The 15,677-nt window shown below is 41.2% G+C and overlaps 1 protein-coding gene across 4 annotated transcripts in view; it reads left to right on the forward strand.

Moving 5' to 3' along the window:
* LPXN (leupaxin) overlaps positions 1-15,677 on the forward strand; it is a 41,295-nt gene that overhangs the window by 20,301 nt on the left and 5,317 nt on the right. For all 4 annotated transcript variants that reach the window (XM_024748584.1, XM_024748585.1, XM_024748586.1 and 1 more), the window contains 4 exons: positions 973-1,072; positions 4,393-4,560; positions 5,486-5,659; positions 5,775-5,856. In XM_024748584.1, the coding sequence (XP_024604352.1) occupies positions 973-1,072; positions 4,393-4,560; positions 5,486-5,659; positions 5,775-5,856 (524 nt within the window). The remainder of the gene's footprint in view (positions 1-972; positions 1,073-4,392; positions 4,561-5,485; positions 5,660-5,774; positions 5,857-15,677) is intronic.

The raw sequence follows: 15,677 nt of genomic DNA on the forward strand, positions 1-15,677 counted from the left end.
AAATAGTTTGAAAATTGTTAATGTTTTCTTTCTCCCAAGAATTACTTAGAATTACTTTATTTTTACTTAAGTAGATAGAATATGGTCTGTATGATTTACTTCTTAGAATTTATTAGACTCTATTTTGTGTCCTCACATGTGGTTCATTTTACTAATGATTATGCAGGTATTTGAATAAAACTCTGTTTACTGTTTCTGGGGCCCATGGACCAATGTCTTCTCTGTATTTATTTATTTTTATGTATTTTATATATTATATAAATGTTATTATATGTTATATAAATATATATTAAACATATAAATATATAGTATGTATATTATATATTTATTTTTTGTCTTTCACTTGACAGTAACTGAAAGAAGATATAATACTTTATAATTTTATTTTATTATTATTATTTTTTTTTGCGGTACACGGGCCTCTCACTGTTGTGGCCTCTCCCGTTGCGGAGCACAGGCTCCGGACACGCAGGCTCAGCGGCCATGGCTCACAGGCCCAGCCCCTCCGCGGCATGTGGGATCTTCCCGGACCGGGGCACGAACCCACGTCCCCTGCATCGGCAGGCGGACTCTCAACCACTGTGCCACCAGGGAAGCCCTATAATTTTAAAAAGAATGCTGTTAAAATAAAAAATACACATTGGACCGTGGTCTTCAAACTCTTTTCAGAGGCTGCTTTTTTCCTGGTTGTTGGGGGAGAATGGCCACCCAGCTATAGGTCCGGCACTTTTCTTCATGCACTTGAGAACAATAGTCCGTTTTTGAGAGACGACCAGAGGGAGACATGGAGACAAAGGCAGGGAGACCTTGTTCAGATGTTTAGTACCTATTTTTGAAAAATAGTCTCTGTCTCTAGTTTTAGTCATATCTAAGGGGTTAATAGTTAAAACTGCATTTTCTGGTACTTTATACATGGCCTAACAGTTATTTGAGTTTGATGTGTTGGTATGACTTGTTGTTTTCTCCCTATAGTGAGGTCCAGGAGCCAAAGGAATCACCACCACCTCCGAAAACCTCAGCAGCTGTGCAGCTGGAGGAGCTGATGGCCCACCTGTGTGAGATGCAGACCCAGGTGAGCACCGTCCCTGCGATACAGCCTTCAGGGTCTTATCTCTGTGAACTCAGCTCTGCATTCCCCCTTGAGAAACTCTCCTAAGTCATTATTCATTTTGCCATACTAAATTTAATCCAATGGATGAACTCAAATTTGTACTATGTATTTCTTCTAAACTGAAGTATACTTGATTTACAATATGTTGTATTGGTTTCAGGGGTACAGCAAAGTGATTAAGTTGTGTGTGTGTATATAACTGATTCTTTTCCCTTATAGGTTATTACAAAATATTGAGTATAGTTCCCTGTGCTATCCAGCAGGTCCTTGTTGGTTATCTGTTTTAGATATAGTAGTGTGTATATGTTAATCCCAAACTCCTAATTTACCCCCCGCCACCCCTTTACCCCTTTGGTAACCATAAGTTTGCTTTTTATGTCTGTGGGTCCATTTCTGTTTTGTATATAAGTTCATTTGTATCCGTTTTTTTGTTTGTTTGTTTTGCGGTATGCGGGCCTCTCACTGTTGTGGCCTCTCCCGTTGCGGAGCACAGGCTCCGGACGCGCAGGCTCAGTGGCCATGGCTCACAGGCCCAGCCGCTCCACGGCATGTGGGATCTTCCCGGACCAGGGCACGAACCCGTGTCCCCTGCATCGGCAGGCGGACTCTCAACCTCTGCACCACGAGGGCAGCCCTGTATCAGTTTTTTTAAGGTGTATTATCTAGACATAAAAGATACTGTGATATGGGTTCTGATCTCAAGGGGCTTGGAGTGTGCTTGATAAAATGAGGCATAAGACTCTGTGACACTTATAGAATAAAAGAAAGATCGTTTGCCACTAAAGCTGGATAAAGTGTGGAAGGGCTGTTAAAGAGAACCCCCTGAGTGGGATGGAGGAGACCCGTGGGAAAGCTGGGTCAGGACAAGGGAGAGCAAAGTGTGGCTTTGACAGTAGGAAGGATGAGTCCTAAACTCATACTGAGATAAAATCTGCCCCCTTGTTCTAGTCTCCAGAGCATGGGCGGCAAGCTCACTGTCCTGGCAGGGAATGGAACTGACATAAATGGACCTAAGAATTTATTAAGGGAATTATCATCTAGAATTCATTCTTTTTTTAAACTATTTTATGTTGGAGTATAGTTGATTAACAGTGTTGTGTTAGTTTCAGGTGTACAAAAAAGTGATTCATTTATACATATACACGTATATATTCCTTTTCAAATTCTTTTCCCATTTAGGTTATTACAGAATATTGAGCTAGAATTCTTAAGGTAGAGAATCCATCCATTCTGAATTGGTTGGGGGATATGATATGCGCCCATGAAATGACTATGAAATAATTTCAGGGCAGTGTATAAAAATGTGTGTGATTGGAAGGGCAGGAAGCTTATCTCTGTGGCTCACCTTTGGACTTCCAATGCCCAGCACTGTTCCTGATACATTATGGATAATGCGTACTTATTAGAGGGACAAATGAATGAATATCAGAAACAAGGTTTTCTTTAATGTCTACAGTAAAGCTGGGTGCATTCCTCATTGCACTGTATATCTGAAAATACTAGAAAAAAAATCTTTCTACTTTTTACATACCCTTTCAAAAGTATTCTGGAATATACCAGCAAATAGCTATAGATGTAAATGTACGATGTGTAGCTATAGATACATTATTGTGTTTTTACTTAGGTACTTTCAGGCCTTTTCCATGTTAACCTTTTGAACACTACTCTCTTTGGCACTAACATTATATAAGAGAGGAGGAAGGAAATGTGTCATATGATAAGATTCTTGAAGGGAAATGAGCATTTTGGATTAGTGAGATAATGTGAGGTTATTCCAGGCAGTAAAAAGTGGATAAGTAGAGACGTGAAGGCAGACAGTAACAGATCACATTCAGGAGACTGCAGGGAACCTGGCTGGCTTTAAACAATGGAGGCTTTTTACTGAGGAATAAAAGATGAGATTGGAAAGGTAAAGCGAGGGCAGTGGATGGGAGACTTTGAATGTCCATCCGATGCTACAAATTCCATGCTGGAGGGGCTTCCCTGGTGGCGCAGTGGTTGAGAGTCCACCTGACAATGCCGGGGACATGGGTTCGTGCCCCGGTCCGGGAAGATCCCACATGCCGCGGAGCGACTGGGCCCGTAGGAAGCATTGGAGAATCACTGTAGTTCTCTGATCAGGAAGTATTAGATAGATGGTTGCAGTAGCCCAGTTGGAAAGGAGTTGAGAGAGATGGAATCTCAGGACAAGAGTTGACGAAGGGTAAGTTGGGCAATTTGTAATTTGTTCTGTTTTGTAATTTGAGGTTTTTCCTTTGAACGTTTTATAGTAACTGTTTTGGAGTTTTGCTTCAATAAATCCAATCCATCAGCAAGTCTTATCTGACAACTTCTCACCGCCTTCTCCACTGGCACTGGTCCAAGTCATTTCTAGTTTGAGCTGTTATAATGGTCTCCTGCCTAACTAGTGCCTCTAATTCCACTCTGGCTTGCGCACACCTAATTCCTCACTCGGCTGCCACAAGGATCTTGTAAATCAGATTCTTTCACTCTCATGCTTGAAACAAAATGGTTCCATCACCCTTGGAATAAAACTTCAGCTTTTATCCTGAGGGCCCTCTGTGATCTTTGCCTCTTTTTCCATCATTTTTTCCTGACTCACTCCCTCTGCTCTAGCCCTACTGACCTTTTTTACTTTTCTTTTTATGTGTCAGACTGTCTCCTTCCTCTGGGCCTTCCTTCCCTCTGGAATGCTTTTCCCACAAATATCAATATTTCTGGATGTGATACCTTCTCCAATCACCCTCATCTAAATCAGTTTTTCCTCTCCATTCCACCCTCTGTCATTTGTCTCAATATGTAACTTAAGCTTATCTCCACCTGAGATATACATCGTATATTTATTTCTTTAATTGCTTATTGTCTATTACCCAGAGAATGTAAACTGCATGATGGCAGACACTTGGTTGGTCTTGTACATTGTTCTATACCAAGAGCCTAGAGCAGTGAGTGGCACAAACCAGGTGCCCAATAAATATTGCAAAATAAATGAATAAAAAGAAGATAAGGTTAATTGTTGACCTGTAGTCATCATAAGAGATAAAGTATCATCTTCATATATTCAATTTCCTATTGCCAGAAAAGATTTGCAAACAGAGGAAGATTAGTCAGATTTCATTTGCCCTGAGGAACTCAGAATGAAAAGGAAATGAAAGCATTTTTATTGGTGTTACAATGTTAGATTCTCCCAGTGCCTTGGAGGAAGGTTAGCAAAAGACTAAGGGATCACGCAGAAGATGCCGGTGAGGATGAGTCTCTTTATGGTTCTCTTCGTGATACAGGTTACAGTGAAAGCAGATACAAGCAAGAAACACTTACCAGACAAGCAGGATCACAAGGCCTCCCTGGACTCAATGCTGGGGGGCTTGGAGCAGGAACTGCAGGACCTTGGAATTGCGACAGTGCCCAAGGGCCATTGTGTTTCCTGCTGGAAGCCGATTGCTGGAAAGGTGGGATAGGCCAAGACGTTGATCCTACATCCGTCTGTGTCTGTGTGTATGTCTGTCTCCATCCCACTAAGGACTGCTCTTTTTCCTTATATTCTAAGACAGTTTAGTAATAGTTACTGATCCCTTACAGTGCTCCAGGCACTGAACAAGGCACTTTACAAGTATTCCTTTATTTAACGGTCACGTTAGCCCTTCAGGGGTCACAAGCCCTTCATAAAGATGAGGAACCCGGGGGCTCAGGGTCATTAACTGACATGTCCAAGGTCTAGTAGGAGGTAGAGGTAAGATCCAAACCCAGGAGAGTCTGGCTCCCGAGTGTGAGCTCTTAACCGTTTTCTTGTACTGCCTTCGCCCAGGGGAACTTTCTCACTGCTCCCTCTGTTCAGACATTCTGGGTGTAAATCAACTGATTTCGATTTTTAGCTGCACTCGGCTCCATATCATGGCCACAAACTCCTGCTCGGGCATCGTCCTTCACCAAAACCATAATAAAGGGCTTTGAGACCTGATTTTGCATGGGGTGTGAGATGAGGTGTTCAGATCAGAGGAATAAAAACTGTCATTGGCCTTCTCCTCTTCCAGGGATCCCTTCCATGCCAAGATATAGTTAGTTATCTCTTGTCCATCCCTAACATGCTCCATTTTGTTTCTCCCATCCTCTGGGGCAGTATAGTGGAAATGATCATTTATAGGCTTTTCTCAGTGTGATCACTCAGGAAAGTTGGGCACTGTTTTACTATCCATAAAGTACGGACAAGAGACCACATGGGTAGAACCTAGGTCTAGGCCTCAGTGTTGTGTAACTCCAGGGGGAGTCGTTTACATGGAATACTGTTGGAAGAGCGCCCTCCAGAGTCGTGCCCCCTGTGGACCCTAGAGCCCCCAACTGGGCCCCCCGCTTGCCAGGCTTTGTTTTGTTCTCTAGGTGATCCATGCTCTAGGGCAAGCATGGCATCCGGAGCACTTCGTCTGCGCTCACTGCAAAAAGGAGATTGGCTCCAGTCCCTTCTTTGAGCGGAGTGGCTTGGCCTACTGCCCCAAGGACTACCACCACCTTTTTTCTCCACGCTGTGCTTACTGTGCTGCTCCCATCCTGGATGTAAGTAAATCGCCCTTCCCCCTGCTTTCATGTAGCCTTTACTCCTCACTTAGAGCTGGGGTCATGTTTTACAGCTCCGTAGCATTTTAATCTGTCTGGTGTGTTTCTTTTCCAGAAAGTGCTGACGGCCATGAACCAAACCTGGCACCCAGAGCACTTCTTCTGCGCTCACTGTGGAGAGGTGTTTGGTGAAGAAGGTATGACCCAGGGTGGTTACAAGAAGACCAGCAGAGCTTTTCCCTGATCTGCTTTGTGGGTCCTGGTTCTTGCCTCTACCATCCAAGTGCCCATTTCAGTACCAAATGCCATCCCTCCCTACCTTTTTCCAACATTGATGAATTTTGTTTAAATTGACTTTTTTAATCAAAGAAATACAAACGCATAGTTTAAAAATGCGAATATTCCTTCAAGAGTAATATTAAAAAGAACAGTCCCTTGTTTTCCTTTTTCCACTGCCAAATCCAGTTCTCCTCTGTAAATTTTTTAGCTTCTTCTATTATTTATTTGTATGTTTTAAATAATATATTACTATATACTGATTTTTTTTCCCCCAGTTTTAACCATTATGTATTAACTTTCTACCAGGAGAGATGAGGATATAGAAATTTTATGACTACCCCACCTACCCCCAACATAATTCCTCCCCCATTCTCTTAGTTATAATTAGGTCATAATTATAGGTCAGATCAGTATTCAGTGTGTAGATGTTGACAGTCACATAAATATTGCTCACAGCTGAGCCACGTAACAAACTGATATAGTAGAGCATGGATTTTGGGGTTAGACTGTGTGGTTCAAATCTGGGCTGTGGTGTTTATCAGCTATGTGATGTTGTTCAAGTCATTTCACCTCTTTGTACCTCACTTTCCTCATGAGTAAAATGGGCCTAGTAATAATGCTCACCTTCTAGGGTCATTATGACGATTTTAAGAGACAGTATCAGTATAGCGTTTACAACAATGCCTGGCACATGGAGGCTGGTAATGATGATGACTATCATTGTCATGGTGTCCTTTTCATATACATTTGTTTTTTTCCTGAAGTTAATATTTGGATCCCTTTTTCATTAGCTTAATTTTCATTGTACTTATCACTAATTTATCTGACAGAGCTGTGAAACCCTTCTCAAAAGGGCCAGCCACATCTGGTAATATGTCAGTTCCATGAAGATGTCTCTTCTTGGAGACAGCTGTCCAGGAGGCTTTGACCCTTCTGCTCCTGCCTAAAACGGTTTCTCCTCAGGCCTGTTGAGAAGCCGTTATTCTGGGCCGCTATCTTGGGAATTATTTTTACTATTTCCCTCTATCTTTCAATACATGTTATTGCCTTTATTTTGGTGGAGCACACCTCCAGTAGCTCCTGAGAAAGAATGAATAGGAGGTAAAAGTTTTGAAACCTTGAATATCTGAGAATATTTTGTCTACCTTAAGTTGCCCTGACATAGAATTCTAGGTGGAAACTATTGCCCTTCATCATTCTGAAGACATTGCTTCACTGTCTTCCAGCTTCCACGGTTGAGAAGTTTTTTTCTTAAAATTTTGTTCTTGTTCCTGATCCTTTCTATGTGACCTGTTTTTCCCCTTTTGCAAGCTTTTTTTCCTTCTGTTTTCTGAATTTTCTTGATTTTTTTCTGACTTCTTTTCATGTTTCTTTTGAACAAATATGATTCATGCATGGAATCAGAAAGCTTCTTTATTTTTTCTGTTCCTGTCCTTTTAGAATTAACTCACTGGGAAAAGTTTTCTTCTAAATAAAGATTTGGGCAGTCCCATGTCTTTTTTTATTGTTCTTAATAAACTCTTCTAAATAGAAAATCAATTTAAGACACAAAACACAAATCTAAGTCCTTAGGTAATTCAGTCTGTGTAAGAGCTAAAGCATTCCAACTTTAAAGTGACAGCTACTCTCTCCCCTGGTGGGGTCTTTCAGCTGCAGGAGGCCAGGGAAGGGGGTTGTGGCCTTTCATTGGTGCTTTCTTGCTTCCACTCTCATACCCACTGCTAATCTTGATAGCTGACCCCTCCAGGGTTGAAACAGGGGTGGAAGAGGTGAGACTGGAGGAAAGGAAAATTCTAACTTGTCTAATTTGCTTTGTGCTCTCCAGGCCTGGCAGATATTTAACTCTGACTTTCTTTTTTTACTTGGATGTTTTTGTGGATTCAGTCCGGATCCAATTACAAATTCTTGGTGGCCCTTTACATGTCTTGGCTGGCCGTTCTCCCCTTAGTACATGGATCTTTGAGGATCCATTCCACAGAGACTCTTTTCTGCAGGGTTCTCATTGTTCCCTCGAGGTGATCACTTAGAAATGATTATAATGGTTCCAGATTAACTCTCACTCACAGTTTCAAACATGGACCATGGGAAACTTGCATATTTCTCTTGCAGTCGGTGGGGACTGCAGTTAATTTCAGGCACATCGCTCTGTTCAGCTGCCATAGGCCCCTTCAGCCAGATGCTCACCTGGGATGAGTCAAGTACCATCGACTGTATCCCACTAATGGCAGGGGACACATACCCAGCTCTCTGAGTGATCCCACGGAGTTCCCTCTCTTGACTTGAGGTTAGCCGGAACCATACCGCATGCTTCTTGGTGGTGGTGGTGGAGCACACATAGCACAGTTTTCTCCAAAGAAATCCCTCTCTCAATTTCCCCTTCTGTTTACCTGTTTTATATCCTAGGTGTGAGTCATTTGTGCAAATAGACCGTGGCTATCTACTTTGAGGGATGTCTTGCAGCCCACTTCGAACTTTGACGTCTATTACATCTTGATGCCTAATATCTTGTTATAGTGGTCTTTGCCAAATGCTGCTGACCTTTGGTTGCCCATTTTTTACTTAAGAATGAGTGAGACACTAAAATGCTAACTGGAAGCTCTGTGGGTGAGGCGGAACGTGTTGGCTGGTGGACTCAAATGTATGGCACTCAGGTAGGGTGCTCTGGCCATTGTGCTGCGGGGCCCCTGGCTAGTAATATTTTAGGTCTTTCATCTTGAATAGATTTCACCAAAGAGATATTCTCCTTTGCTGACATTACAAAAGTTAGTGAAAGAGGTTGGGGGATGGGGTTTTCACCATTCGGCATGCCAACTTTTATTTAATTCTCAATTTTTAGTAAAAAGCTTGACTTCTTTTCTTATGATGTCCAGTATCCCTGATCAATGAGACCCTCTGGTTTGAAATTTATAGAGATAATCACTGCATCTTATGGTAAGAGGAGAGATCTGATTTTCTGACAGCTCTTCAGACTTTCAACCAATCCTGTTTTCAGCCTTGAAGACTATTTCATGCATTCAGTTCCTGAGCCCCTTTGATGTTTTGGAGCTCAGGGTGGCTTGAGTTTTATTGGCACCTCCCCCTTCAGAGATTTAGGTTTCAGCTTGTTTTTTCTTTCTGCCAAGCTACATGCCACTCTAATACCTACTTTAAATTTTGGAGAATTTTATTGATATCTCATCTGTGGCATGTCCTTTCCTTTTCTCTTTTTTCCTATGAGCCTTTCCGTTTTAAATAATTCTTTAACTATTGTGGTGATGTTTCAAGAAGGCGTGAAGATAAGCCTGTGTCTTGTGCCATTCTCCTGGAGGTCGGGTCCTAAATATCAGGCAGGGTATTTTGTATATTCCTAACTATTATTCATTTAATCCCCACCACAACTTTGAGAGAATAATTTTATCCCACATTTTACCAAGTTATAGGTGGAAACACTGAGCATCAGGGAGGTAAAGTGATTTTTTTAAAGCCATGCAACTCGAAAATCAAAGAATTAGAATTTAAATTCAGGTCTCATTTCAGCAAGTTCCATGTTTTGTTCTGCACCATCACGACTGCCCCTTGACAGAGACTCAATCCCTCTTCTGCTGTTGTTGTCTCTTTACTTTCTTGGCACCGACACACGGTACACTTTATTTGAAGACAGACCTGGATAGAGCAGCACTGATAAAACCCATTGTCAGAGCGCTTTGTAGTAACGTGCTTGCTCCCTGAAGCTTGTTCGATGCTTTTCACAAATCATTAGGTCTTTCACTTTTAGATTGCACTTTGGTTAAGCAGCATTTTTCATTGAGATTTAATCTAAGTCATGGTCAGTTTATATTGCACTGGTAGCCTTAGAAGTCTGAGGGTTTGTTGAGTAGAACAGTCAGCAAGTGAATACTGCTCACAGATGATTATGAGGTGGAAGTTGCCTGAGAGCGGAATAACAGGATGCAGACATATTTCAAGAAGAGACGTAAGTTAGATACAAAAGAAAACTACCCTATTCATAGATGACCAGAAAGTGCCATGAAGGTAGCTAGTTCTTACTGTTTCTGACTGGGACCCCTTCTAACCAGACAAGGCTGATTTGGTCATTTATGACTTTACATGACAATATGAAGCCACACCTAAAACATACTTATTGAGACAAGTGACAAAAAAGGCCATTTACTAATCAGAAGCCCCTCTTGGGTTGTATTTTTGTTTTCATCCTTTGTTTTCTGTAAATGGGTCTCCTGCCGTATGGTTAGTCCATTAATTAGTCCAAGGCATCCTGCCTTGCCCCAAGTCACATAGTCACACGCAAAGTTTCTGTAATGACAGCTTAACTACTGAGCCTCCTGGGAAATTAAATTCGTCTGCATTTTTGTTTCAGTTCAGAGAATTCCTCTTTAAGGTTCAAGTTTCTAAGCACATTGGGCCTTAGCATCCTCAGTGCCGTTGTCTTTCCTTTTCATTATTCATTATCCAGGCCATGCAGGTGCTCCCTAATTTCCCCTGTGGCTAAGAGCCTCACCAGAGTATAAACACCCTTCTTCTCTCTAAGGCACTTTTAATTGTTAGTGTTTCTCAACCGTCCTCCAGAGGTAATGGGCCCCAGAGAGAGCCTCCAGGAAAGTTAGTGCTGAAACTTCCTCAGTTTATTGGATTACTAAATGCAGGGGTATCACAGCAAGTTTGGCTGGTTGCTTTTGATTCGTCTCCTGAGACTCACCTGAGTTGAAACGGAGGCCGTTACTTCTCTGCTGTCTCATTCTTGAGACCAGATACCCTGTAAATGCCTAGATGAGGGTCATTCCTAGGTCAGTCGGAATGTCTTATAATTTTCTCAAGTAACGCCTACTTATAGGCAAGCACAGTTTTACGCCATTTGCTTTATGAAGCATCAGCATCACCTTGGGGACTTGTCAAGAATGTGAATTTTCGAGCCCCATCCCAAAGATACTGAATCAGAAACTCTGGATGGGATGGGGCCCAGCAGTCAGCATATTGACAGACTCTCCAGGTGATGGATGCACGTTATAGTTTGTGTGCCACACAAAAGCAAGAAAGATGGTTGTGGGTGTTGTTTGTTTGTTTTTCTTAAATAGCAGGACTGCCTGCTTTCAGTTTATTTATTTATTTACTTATTTATGTATGTATGTATGGCTGCATTGGGTCTTCATAACTGCGCGTGGGCTTTCTCTAGTTGCGGTGAGCGAGGGCTACTCTTGCTGTGGAACACGAGCTCTAGGCATGCGGGCTTCAGTAGTTGTGGCACACGGGCTCCGTAGTTGTGGCTCATGGACTCTAGAGTGCAGGCTCCATAGTTGTGGCACAGGGGCTTAGTTGCTCTGTGGCATGTGGGATCTTCCTGGACCAGGGATTGAACCTGCGTCCTCTGCCCTGGCAGGCAGATTCTTATCCACTGTGCCACCAGGGAGCCCCCATGCCTGCTTTCAGTTTTGTACTTGATCAGACTCTAGACATTCTTCGATAAAGTGAAAAAGCGAAGTGAGCTCTTCTGTGTGTCAGGGGTAGAAAAGAATACAGGACAGCTTATAAAATTATTAGTTTACATTCTTAGATATAGAGACCTCAGAAGTCTATTAAATTGTCTGCTTTTCAAAGAAAGCATAGTTGAACAAGGTAAGGCATATCAAGAAGTGACCACAGATGACAGACCACTGCAGCTACATGATTTGGGTCCCAACCCTGGCTACGCCTATTGCCTGTTTTGGGTCTGGCTGCTACTGTCAAAGCGTATTTCTAGAAATAATGTTTCTTGGATGGGCTGCTTTCGAATCCACAGTGCATGTTTTGCTTACACGCTATTTTGGTGGGGCACAGTTAGAGAGCTCTCATATTTACAAAGTTATTGGGTTATGATATTTGGGCTCAGTTAATACTCTCAGTTCCCACAGAGAGGTCAAGGTCAGAATGCATTTAAGCTAGGGGTGTGACATTCCAAGTTAGGCTTTGAAGTTAGGCCTAGATTTGAATTTCAGCTCTTCCACTGACATTGGTTATACGTAATTTCTTTGAGCTTCCCTTCTCCTACTTGTAAAATGGGAGGAATGCTGTGAAGAATCTAATTTTGATTTAATACTGTAGGGAGAGCCCTCAGTTGGAACCAGTACAAAGTACTTCCCTGCACATATGGGATTGCTAATAGTCCTCTTCATTTTAGGTAGACTCTCCTTGTAAATGCTAAAGAGAGTTTCTCCCAGAAAAGTTCACCTGTTTATACATGTTCTAGTTAATCTTGGAGTGGGGCAACCCTCTTCTGAAGCTGATGGTCTCAATTTTGCTATTGTAATATTGTTCACATGTCTGCTCATTCGTTAAGTATTTATTGAGCAGCTACTATGTGTGTGTCAGTTACTATTCTAGGTACTAGGGAGACAGTAACAAAAAACAAAGTTCCTGCCTTCATGGTGCATGTATGCTAGTGAGAAAGACAGACAATAATCAAACTAGCCAACTAACTAACTAATTAACTAACTTGCTCTATGTGTCAGGAGAGGTTGTGGGGAGAGTGACAGGGTTCTGTTTGAAATAGGGTGATCTGATCAGTTGTTCTCTTAAGCAGACTCCTGAGTTAAGTGAAGAACCAAACCATCTGGGTATCTTGGGAAGTGATTTTTGAAGCAGAGGGAATATATCACTTGAATAAGTGCTTGAGGATGCATTAGTTTATTATATTTTTCTTTTCCTTAATGTAAAGACAATAAGAAGGCTTTGCATAAAATTTCATTTATAATCTATTACCTTCTTAACCTAATGCAACAAAAAATTTGCCCTACCAATATTTTTCTACATTTATTAATATTTATGAATACAAAAGTTATAGTGTATCTGAAATTCCTTTTTTTTAACTTAAGCATTTCTCCATGTTGTTTCATAATTTTATAATAATAATTTAAATAATAACAGTTATTCCATTAGGGCTTTCTTTATGTAAACAAATTATAATGGATTATATGCCTGAAGATGTTCATTGAAGCATTATAGTTCCAAATACTGGAAACAACTGCAGTAAATGTGCTTGTAATAGTGTAGTTAGATTACTTCTGGTGTCTTAGTAGTGTTGTAATGACTATCTATTTTTTTAAAATTAATTAATTTATTTATTTATTTGTGGCTGCGTTGGTTCTCCGTTGCTGCACACGGGCTTTCTCTACTTGCGGCGAGCAGGGGCTACTCTTGTGGCTACCACAACTCTACTGTTGTGGTGCGCTTGGCTTCTCGTTGCGGTGGCTTCTCTTGTTGCAGAGCATGGACTTTAGGCACACGGGCTTCAGTAGATGTAGCACACAGCTCAGTAGTCGTGGCTCACGGGCACTAGAGTGCAGGCTCAGTAGTTGTGGCACACGGGCTTAGTTGCTCCGTGGCATGTGGGATCTTCCCGGACCAGGGCTCAAACCCATGTCCCCTGCATTGGCAGGTGGATTCTTAACTACTACACCACTAGGGAAGTCCTGTAATGACTATCTTTAAACGTAGGATCTTCTTCTCTTGAATTCTTTGTACGGATTAATTTCCAGGATTGAAATATTTATATATTTAAAAGGAATCTTTTTTTTCCCTTAATCTTTATTGGAGTCTAATTGCTTCACAACACTGTTAGTGTCTGTTGCACAACAAAGCGAATCAGCCATATTTACACACATGTTCCCACGTCCCCTCCCTCTTGAGCCTCCCTCCCATCCTCCCTATCCCACCCCTCTAGGTCATCGCAAAGCACTGAACTGATCTCCCTGTTCTATGCTGCTGCTTCCCAGCAACCAACTATTTTAAATGCGGTAGTGTATATATGTCGATGCTACTCTCACATCACCCCAGCTTCGCCCTCCCACCCCATGTCCTCAAGTCCATTATCTATGTCTACCTCTTTATTTCTGCCCTGCAACTAGGTTCATCAGTACCATTTTTTTTTTTAGATTCCATTTATATGTGTTAGCATACAGTATTTGTTTTTCCCTTTCTGACTTACTTCACTCTGTATGACAGACTCTAGGTCCATCCACCTCCCTACAAATAACTCAATTTCGTTTCTTTTCATGGCTGGGTAATATTCCATTGTGTATATGTGCCATGTCTTCTTTATCCATTCATCTGTTGATGGGCATTTAGGTCGGTTCCATGGCCTGGCTGTTGTAAATAGTGCTGCAGTACTTTTGTGTATGGTGCTAGGTAGTGTTCTAAATTCATTCTTTTACATGTAGCTGTCCAGTTTTCCCAGCACCACCTGTTGAAGAGTCTGTCTTTTCTCGATTTTATGTTCTTGCCTCCTTTGTCATAAATTAGGTGCCCATACGCGTGCGGGTTTATCACTGGGCATTCTATCCTGTACCATTGATCTATATTTCTGTTTTTGTGCCAGTACCATTCTGTCTTGTTTACTGTAGCTTTGTGGTATAGTTTGAAGTCGGGGAGGCTGATTCCTCCAACTCTGTCTTTCTTTCTCAAGATTGCTTTGGCTATTAGGGGTCTTTTGTGTTTCCATACAAACTGTAAAATTTTTTGTTCTAATTCTGTGAAGAATGCCATTGGTAGTTTGATAGGGATTGCATTGAATCTGTAGATTGCTTTGGGTAGTATAGCCATTTTCACAATATTAATTCTTCCAATCCAAGAGCATGATGTATTTCTCCGTCTATTTGTGTCATCTTTGATTGCTTTCATCAATGTTTTATAGTTTTCTGAGTACAAGTCTTCTGCCTCCTTAGACAGGTTTATTCCTATGTATTTTATTCGTTTTGTTGCAATGGTAAATGGGAGTATTTCCTTAATTTCTCTTTCTGATTTTTTGTTGCTGGTGTATAGGAATGCCAGAGACTTCTGTGCATTAATTTTGTATCCTGCAACCTTACCAAATTCATTGATTAGTTCTAGTAGTTTTCTGGTGGCATCTTTAGAATTCTCTATGTATTGTATTACGTCATCGGCAAGCAGTGACAGTTTTACTTCTTCTTTTCCAATCTGTATTCCTCTTATTGCTTTTTCTTCTCTGTTTGCCGTGGCTAGGACTTCCAAAACTATGTTGAATAAGAGTGGCTAGAATGGACATCCTTGTCTTATGCCCGATCTTAGTGGAAATGCTTTCAGTTTTTCACCATTGAGAATGATGTTTGCTATGGGTTTGTCGTATATGGCCTTTATTATGTTGAAGCAGGTTCCCTCTATGCCCACTTACTGGAGAGTTTTTATCATAAATGGGTGTTGAATTCTGTCAAAAGCTTTTTTTACATCTATTGAGATGATCATATGGTTTTTATTCTTCAATTTGTTAATATGGTGTATCACATTGATTGATTTGCATATATTGAAGAATCCTTGCATCCCTGGGATAAATCCCACTTGATCGTGGTATATGATCCTTTTAATGTGTTGTTGGATTCTGTTTGCTAGTATTTTGTTGAGGATTTTTGCATCTATATTCATCAGTGATATTGGTCTGTAATTTTCTTTTTTTGTAGTATCTTTGTCTGGTTTTGGTATCAGGGTGATGGTGGCCTCGTAGAATGAGTTTTAGAGTGTTCCTTCCTCCACAATTTTTTGGAAGAGTTTGAGAAGGATGAGTGTTAGCTCTTCTCTAAATGTTTGATAGAATTCACCTGTGAAGCCATCTGGTCCTGGACTTTTGTTTGTTGGAAGATTTTTAATCCCAGTTTCAATTTCATTACTTGTTATTAGTGTGTTCATATTTTCTATTTCTTCCTGGTACAGTCTTGGAAGGTTATACCTTTCTAAGAATTTGTCCATTTCTTCCAGGTTG

The sequence above is a fragment of the Neophocaena asiaeorientalis genome, unplaced genomic scaffold, assembly GCF_003031525.2.
Source record: "Neophocaena asiaeorientalis asiaeorientalis breed wild unplaced genomic scaffold, Neophocaena_asiaeorientalis_V1.1 scaffold43, whole genome shotgun sequence".
NCBI classification, from domain to species: Eukaryota; Metazoa; Chordata; class Mammalia; order Artiodactyla; family Phocoenidae; genus Neophocaena; species Neophocaena asiaeorientalis.